Source organism: Bombus terrestris, chromosome 14 (genome assembly GCF_910591885.1).
Source record: "Bombus terrestris chromosome 14, iyBomTerr1.2, whole genome shotgun sequence".
Classification (NCBI taxonomy): Eukaryota; Metazoa; Arthropoda; class Insecta; order Hymenoptera; family Apidae; genus Bombus; species Bombus terrestris.
In genome coordinates this window covers 5340146-5349430 of record NC_063282.1, presented here as the reverse complement: position 1 = coordinate 5349430, position 9285 = coordinate 5340146, and the positions used below count along the sequence as shown (strand labels likewise).

General features: G+C 39.3%; 1 protein-coding gene across 1 annotated transcript in view; it reads left to right on the top strand.

Annotated features, from left to right (window-relative positions):
• Positions 1–1866: 1866 nt before the first annotated feature.
• LOC100644905 overlaps positions 1867–9285 on the top strand; it is a 35961-nt gene continuing 28542 nt past the window's right edge. Inside the window, exon 1 of the mRNA XM_012316155.3 lies at positions 1867–2680. Within this exon, the coding sequence (XP_012171545.1) occupies positions 2639–2680 (42 nt within the window). The 5' untranslated portion in view covers positions 1867–2638. The remainder of the gene's footprint in view (positions 2681–9285) is intronic.

The following is a 9285-nucleotide window of genomic DNA, read 5'->3' as shown; positions in this document are numbered from 1 at the left end:
TCTCGTTTGTTCGTTCGCTTCATTCCTTCGATAATACACAGGATAGTTAGTAAGGTTCTAACTGATAAGGAAATGTAATTACTTGAGAACGATAACAGATAACTTTAATCTGCTTCTTTTTCATGTTACGAAAGAAACGTTAAGCACATTAAAGGAGAGAATTAATGATAAAACGATTCAAAATGTCAAACATTCTTGACAATCATGGTAGTGAAGCAACTTTCGGAGTCATAACGATTTAAGATTAGATTACTTAATTTTGGAATTCTTAATTTTATCGAATTTCATTACTAATTAAACTAAATTACCTTAAATTTCAGCAACAAGATATAAATTATCATCCATAACTCGAACGATACTTAATATTTACGAGTAATAATCCCTAAAGCATAATAAATCTTTAAATAATAATAATGTTATTAATAAAAAATACATAAAAATAGAATAATAATAACGATTATGACTATTAAATGCTCAAAGAATATTTAAGAGCTAAAATTAGTCAGTACCCGGTGTCTCGCCGATCACCCTCTTTCTTTCAAAGCGGGAGAAAATCGAATTACAACAGATCGATCAATTTCGTTCGATTTCAACGAGGCATTTGCTAAAAAGCTTTTAATGAAAAAGCGACGGCGAAGAGGTCGCGATATCGTGGTATCATCGTGAAAGCAGGAAACGTCCGCTCGCTTATCTCGCGGTATCTGGACATCGCGGCAGGTGAAGCATTTAAATAATATATCGAACAGGTGAAATAGCAGCTGTTCGTCTGCATCGCCCTCCGCCAGCACGCGTGAACAGCTTTGTAGTGCCGCGAGAACTCTCTTTTTTCGCTCGAAATTCGCGTTCCACGTTCTCCTCTTACTGTGACACAGTTTCTTCAGAGTCCAGTGTTTCTCGTTTTCAAACGCGGTTTCCAGACATCTGGAAAAGATTAGCTTCCTACATTTAATTCATAGCATCACGCCAGTTTATACACGTGTTAATAATTCACTTGTACATTACATAAAAATCAATTTCAAGGCTATTCCAATATACGATTCGCGTAACAGTAATTCACGAGATAAACGTCAAGAAACTAATACTCGTAGCGTCGTTGCTTTGTTCCATTTTCTCAATTTACGAACTTGATCAATATCCCATTCTAACACGCGAATACCCTATCCTATCGTAATACGTAAACCAATCTTCCACGAACAAGAACAATACAACAAACTAAATCTCGCAACTTGGAAATGTTCCCCAAGTTGCTCGAGCCCCAGCAACCCTCCGATCATTTACCTCCAGCTAACCATCATCCACTTTGCTCGCCAACCAATCCCATCCCGCGGCTCAGCCAAAACACGTTGTCAGTTTGAAATCCGCGGTCAGATCGAGCCATTTGCTTGCATCGTGTCGCGATTCATCGGTGGCTGAGTTCCTCCTAGGCTCGGCTTGGCGCAAAGAGGGGATCGCGCGAGTATCCAAAGAAAGGAGGAGTGGAGCCAGTAGCTATGTATCTACTTATCAACCAGAGAGAAACGGAACCAGTATCTGGCAAGTGGTAGGAAAATGTAAGCTGGACGACCGAGTAGAGGGGAATATAGAAAAAGATAGTATTAAGACTCTCGTGTAAGAATGAGAATGAGCGAGAGAATCTTCAGTCGAAGGGGAACGCAGAGGGTGAATTTGAGGAATAACGCGGAGGAGGGGCCGAGAAAAGAGAAAAGACGGAGAGGGTTTCATCGAAGAAGAGAGAGAGAGAGAAGAGAGAGAGAGAAGAGAGAGAGAAGAGAGAGAGAGAGAAGAGAGCGAAAAGGAGGGGATGGTCGGTCGGAGGGGAGGAAAGGCAGCTGCAAGCAGCAATCGGTGCAAGGGAGAGATCGCGCGAGGGTAGAGGAAGACGGGACCAGTGTCATGGAGGCAGGTCTGCCTGGTGGCTGTCCGTCGACCTGCTCCCTTGCTTTACCTGACAGCGCTCGCCAGTGTTTCGAAAGCCGCGTTCACCGATGGGTCGACTCGCGATCCACTCGTGAGCTCGTCAAGCTCGCCACGCTCGGATCGTCGACCCCCTTTTTTTTTTTTTTTCGAAAAGATCAACGACGCCGGGACCCGTTCGTTCGTCGTCTAACTCCAAGTGGAGCCCGGTCGAATCGACTTGGAAAACGGAAGCTGTGCGTGTCTGCCGCGGGAGAAGAACACGTTAGAGGGAAACGGAGTGGGTGAACACGGAGGAGCATATAGAGGGCAATACAGAGAGGGAGAGGTAGTGGAGAAAGAGGGAGGAAAGTGACACGTTGCGATACGATCGATCCAACGACCAAGTTATACGTGCGTTTTAAACGAACACGCTCCGAAAACACGATCGGCACAATGTGCTCGTGACAAGAGCGTTTTTTGGAGTCTCTCCTGTGACCGATCGCTTTCCTTTTTTTCTTTTTTTTTCTTTTTTTTTCCCTACAAATTAAGTCAGAAACTGCGGGCTTTTTCGTTGCTTGTTCGTCGGTCAGAGAAGTTTGAGAATATTAGAAAGAGTGGAGGAGAAGAAGGAGGAAGAGAGGAACGTATAACAGAGACAGTGAAAGATACAGGCCCAGAGGAGGAAACGGATAAAACGTGGGCGTTGAGTGATTGTTGTCGGTGCTAGTTTCCATTGGGAGTCATGAGAGATACCAGCGATATGATGGAGGACTCCTTGTCCGAGGTATGTAATAGCTGATAAATCAGTCTTGTTTCGTTTTCGGTTCCCTCGTGTATATAACATGGTCCTGAACTCGTGCTGTGCTGATTGAAATTAGAGGGATTCTATGGCACGAAATAAGAGCACAATCAGGAATAGCAAAATTGCCTCGGAGGTTTCAATTCCGGGAAAATCGAGTTTGAAAAGCTACCAAGCGGACGCGCATTTGTCTAATCCCACTGGACAGGAATGGAAAATTGACAAGGAGATTGTTCTACATGCGACAACAAGTCGGGTATGTATAACGAAGCTTTTTCGTTTGAGGCCTTGTTTTCGAGAAAACAACGTTCGAACGTGTTTAACCGAGAATTAGCCTTGCATTTTACAAATTGTCGGATAAAGTTATACATGGAATTCTGAAAGAAATTTCGAACATAATTTTTCGTTTAAAGCTTCGTTACGGAGAAGATAAAGTTTGAATATGTTTAACTGGGTTCGAACTATTAGTTCGAGGATTAGTCGGGTACATGCTATTTGACAAATGTTCAAATTCCATTTCCTCAAGAACTAAGCCGACATAAAAAGATCTTACTCTACATTTTCCACTTATGTTCGCATGTAGAATAATCTTCCATCAATGGTCCATTCCTATTCGGAATTAGTCAAATACACGTATACTTGACAACTTTTCAAGACATAGGATTTCTAATTTCAATTGTACCAAATTTCTAAATAAAATGTGGAATCACAGCGTGCACATTGTTCGTTCGTTTTTTGGCTGTTACTCGTTTTATTTAAATTGTCATGAGGGCTTGACTCGATATCATTCTTTGACATCGCTAATCCAATCAATTTCTGTCTTTCGATCCGCATGCGGGCCACTAAATGATTTTGTCCGGAGTGAAAAGGTTGAAAAGAAGATAAGGTTGTACATAAATTGTGTATAACGATCGAGAGGTCTTGGATATAAAATAGAAGGTAAAATGATCCAAGATCGCGGGACGTTCGCTCGAGAATGTGTGGACGTAACGCGACGATTTAGAAACACCTTGTGCACCGTGTAGTGGCCCGTTTATGGGGTCCCGGAAAGGAAACGCGTTCCAGCTCGGCCTGTACGCTTCAGAATTTCGTTTGTACTGGTGCTTCTACTTTATCCGGAGTTTAATGCCGCATCGTGGAAACCTCGAGAACGCTTATTTGCATTTTACACGAAAATTCGTAACTTCTTTTTTCTTTATTCGTGTCTCTATTCGTGACGGTTTCCACGAAATTCTGCGAACATTTCCTTGGTTGCTTTTTTTTTTCTCTCCGAGGATAATTCATTGCGGATAGAAGAAGAAAAGGACAGAACGAATAGTCGATGAATATTCCTTCAATAATTGAAATTTAACTCTGACCTGGCGGTTCTCGAATTTTTTATGTCTCAATCTTTCTTTAGTTTCAAGAGAGAAAAGCAGTTTTAACATTTAACGAATAAGCGTTCTTTTGTATTTTCCTGAAATTTAAGAAATTATCTAGTGATAGGAAAGTGCCATTTAAAAATGACACCAGTTTAAGACACCGACAGTTTCTAAGCACATTTTCATGCACTGTTGCAAACACGAATTAACAAACAATGGCTTTTTAAATTTGTATTGATACGTCAAATAAAATATGACGTGTGCACTTGAATGATATCAAGCATTTTAAAAATCACTTTACGGTAAAACCAACGTTCATTGTTTCGGTGCAAATGAAATAAAATATAAAATCTGTATCGTGTCGAATAATTACGAATAATTATGTACATTCGACCTATGATTTCTCAGAAATCTAACAAAAGAGAAATCCTTCATCTGTAAAAGAATATCAGAAGATTAATATACATACATCGTTTTGTATAACGTATGATGAATAGCGGATTATCATTGCAGATCCGTACTTTTATGAATAAAGCTGAAAGAACTTATAAAATATAAAGAATACCGGATATTTTATTTATATTTTCCCCGCGTATTATGTATATTTCTACGTCTTTTGATTTTCCCTGAACTCATAAAAATTCCCGTTCTAGCGAATAAATGTCAGAGTAAATTACGGCATTTGTATATAGCTCGTCCGTCTACAGATTGTCTATAGTTAGTCGAAATTTGATTTAATTTCTCGCTGCATCGTGCCATGAAATTTGCTATGTATCCGCGGGATCATGAATCCAGTACCATTATCGGTTATGTTCTCTCGTGTCTTCCTCACCATACGTATGTAAATTTGCATTCGTTTTATGTTCAGACACTCGTCCCCGTTTTCTATAGCTTCCCTTATATGCGCATTTTATTGGACTCTTTCTCGTCGTCCTTCCACCCAGGGGAATAGAATTTGCTCTCAATTTTCTCGACTCTACGTCGTCGAAGATGGAACAAATTTTCCTTTGGCCAGATTGCCGGATATACAGTGGCTCACGAAGGTATTTCAACGAGTTTGGGAATATGTTACCTGCGTTGCAGGAAATATTTGGAAGTTTCATTAGCACCGTAACGGGTATAGCGTGGATTTTTATGAAAATTTATATTTTTATGGACACAGCTTGAAGATTCGTTTCACGCGTTAAAAGCCATGACCAATACTTTTATTATTACTCTACTTTGAATATTTTATATATCTTTGTTTACTGCAGGCATCTCGTACGTTTTTACAATTTCGGTTGCATTTTGCATAAATACATAAAAATCCCCGGTCTAGTAACGAGTTTCAACTGTCACGATCGTATTGGTGAAATTTGAGAGCAATATAAAAATGTGTACGAAGACTATAAGACAAGTTACGCACGATAAGTTGCGTTTCATATTTTCCTACACCAGCAAAATTGTCTCTTTATTTGGCTTTGAAGCTAAATAAAATTTCCATGCTATTTTCGTCGTAGCGATAAAATATTTCGAACGCATCGAAATATTTTTTAAATGTGTCTTAATAATTGCGACATTGGGCTTCGGCAAAATTTCTTCGTCTTCTTAGTCATTCTTAAAAGACATACGTAAGTACAACCTAATTGAATCTCTTCATCTTCTATTTTGTCACGTTAAAATCGTTCTGTGTACTCGTTAAGCGGCATCAAAATCAGAAAATCAACATTAATGAACTTAGCATATTCTTCGTACGTGGTCCTTATTTGCGATCGAATGCACGAAAAATACGGGAGCAAAACGGTTCTCGTTTGCTTCACGAAAACCATGTACCGTTAATTCCTTTCAACTTGTTTCGTTGTAGAAAAAAAGAAAGAAAGTGGGTTTGAGAAGCGACGTTATTTTTAAAACTCGCGACTAATTAAAAAGTTCAACCTCGCGGCGACTTCTTTCCAGCGTGGCTTGCCACGCGAGAAAGCACTGGATCAATTAAAAAACTTCTAACGTTGCAGTAAACAGCTTCCCTTTTTCCCGACGAAAACCCAGCTGAAAACTCGTCATTCAAGGAAAAAACGTTTCAACGCGACGACGCGAGTAACTTTCCTTTTTCCCACAAAACCCTTCTGCTGTAGCAAATCGCGATGTAACACAATCTTGCTTCTCATAGAATATCCTGTAGAACGTTTACAATCGCTTCCATTGAAAACCGAGTAACAATTCTCGCACGAGTAACAATCGGAGAATGTGGAAAGATAAGACGAATAAGAGAAAAACAATCTAGTCCCGGAGCAGGGATTAAGCAACGTGTAATGGACAGATTCTTATGCAAATTCGTATATCTCGGAATGCAATGAAAAAAAGCAGAAGCTTGGTGGAAAATTGTTTTACCTACAGTTACAAGCATTGTAGAAAGCACTGTACTACGGATGCTTTATATACTTTTTCGTATTATCTGCTCCTCCGACAGTTGTTAGATCTCCTTCAAAATTGGGAAAAGTTAAGTTGCAAAGTAGGAAGTTTAGTTTCGTATTTCGAACGCCTACGTTCGCTTAAAGGTATTTTGTGAATGCTCGAGTTGCTGTTCCTTGACGGCACAACAAATAATTTCTTCCCTCTAACGCTTCGGTCGAATCATTATTCATGAGTACTCAACGAACCTGCGAATAATGCAACAGTATGCAAACACAGAAAAAAAACGGGGCCACTTTGGACGACGACAGGAAATATTTCGCCAAATAAGGTGCACTTTGAACACGAACCCGAGTTTCTTTATTTTCGTGTACTGTAACTTTGCCCTTGTGGAAGTTGTTACGTGGACTACGGATTTTTCAATTTTCAATTTATGTCACATGTACAAAAGATTGTTGAATAAATGTGGTGCTGTCTGAGCGTGTATACGCGTTTCTGACCCTCACTGTACGTGTGTGTAAAGAATAATAAAACTACAAAAGGGTACAGAATAAATATACGAATAAATAGTATGGAAATATATGTATAAAATATTCAAAGTAATTTACTGGGGAAAATATTGAAGGAAACTCTTCATTTAAGATCTTCGTTTAAATTTAATTTATAGTCGAGGACATGTAGGTAAATATCAAACATCGAATGTTTTAGGAGAGAGAAAAAAACTTCCTCGACCTAAAATTATTTTCGAAATTTAATTTGTTTCCATTACTATAAAACTTTATGCGTATAGTAATCTACGCGCGTCACAAAATTTTCTATTTTTGCGTTAGTATAGTCGAAGTTTATCGATAAAAAAAAATAATATCTGTAGAAAAGCCTACGTGTGCCACCTCTTAATTGTGCCATTTATATGCGTTAAATGTGCCATTCATTTAAATTTGCCAGCACTGTAATAAGTAGCAGTCCTGTTTGCTCCTAAATAACTCGTACAAAGGACGAAAAATATATTTTTCCAAGATGATTCTTCTCGTTTCTTTTTCAAAAGAATATTTTATAATGCTTCAAGTAAAAATTGTTACAAAATCGGTGATATTTAATGTCCATGTGTTCGGGCATGTTTATGGCTCAATGGCACCTACATTGCATGGTACATCATCTTTCAACGTTATTAGTAATTATTTACAAATGGAAATTGCTTTCAAATTCTTTCACTTCTTTTACGCTTTTACAGCGTTCCCTATAAACAATCCTCGTTTCAATTTAGTTATTTTCTTAGAGATCGTGCTTCTTCGTCATTTCTACTATCTGCGTACTTTCGTGTGAATGGTCCGATATCGCGAACAAAATTTTACAATTCACTCATTGGGAACGGTTTTCAAGACTGTTTGCTCGATAACGTAATAGTTGCATGTTAACGGTGGAAAATCGCGTTTGTTCCATAAATAGAATGTTAACGTTTAGCGGGTAATGCGACTGCATCGATCGCGAACGCCGAAAGGAAATGTCGGTCGACGTGTATCGGGCTTGTCCGCCGCTAATTAAAACGTTAATAGTACTCGGCGCATACCAATTAAAGTCGATGCATTCGCGTCGACTGTATTAACAGTAATTTCGTGCGTTTAATAATCGTCCTCTGCCCGAAGCTATTCGCTCTCTCTCTCTCTCTCTCTCCCTCCCTCCCTCCCTCCCTCTCCCTCTCCTCTAAGAGAACTGTTTCCCTCGAAATTCTCTGCTGTTCACCGTCGCTCGAAACGCGTTCTGTCCGCTCCCAAAACGTTCCACTTCTGTACGAAACTTGCCCCGTGCTGCGATTCACAGTGTGGCGAAGCTCGTTACTCCAGACGAAATTTTAATTAAAGTCGATGGGAATCACGCGGGCCTGTTAGAGTGCTACGAATTGCTAAATAATTCGCTGCCAGTTATTTCCGAGACGCGGATGCTACGAGATGATTAACGTTGCTACGGTGGTTTTGATTAGGGAAAAGAATGGAGACGAGGTCTCGGTTGAGCTTTTCGGAAGCCAAATTAACTTCACTTGGCCGAATTTTCCAATTTCATCGTTCAATTACCATCGACTCTTTAAAGAATGTATGGAAAACTGGTCGTCGTTTATGATCGCTTCATTATCATCTTCGAAAATATACAAGGACAGGTTGAGACTTTATGAATCTGTTATTTTTACTTAGACCTTATTCCTCGCCGTTGGCAATTATTACCAAGCAAACACGATTTGACGTAAGAAATTATGCAAGTGTTGTCGCGAGTGACAAAGTTCGAAAACGCTTCATCGTCCTAATTAGCAATTCAATTAACCTAACTAACTACGTTTTAATCGCGTTACGATCCAAATAATCCAGCGGAACGAACGAGCAACGTTTCTTTATCCAGCAATTTCTAGCTAAAATGTTGTCATTTTTCAATAGATATAATAACTAATAAGTCTTTCCTGTCTACATTCACCGCGTCTTTCGATTAATTACAGTAACTGATTATATTATTAATTCTTCCAATAGTTCAATAGCTTCCGGAAGCTTTTCCTCTTTACAAATACAACATTCTTTTCGATTAATCGATGAACAAACTAGACTCACATATGAAAGCAGTCGGTGTCTCGATACTTACAAACACGAGCCGTGTACGTCTTTATAGATTTCAAATTTAATTTAAGGCCAAACAAGTAGAACTAATACATTTCTTTTTGTTCCATTTTGCCGAAAATAAGCCCTCTCCGTGTACGAGATAAATTTCAGCCTCTTCGTCGTTCGCTGGCGGGAAGACTTTTTCGCGGAATTAATGCCGGGATTATCCTATCTCGCTTCGTACGAAACAATTGCGCCCGGT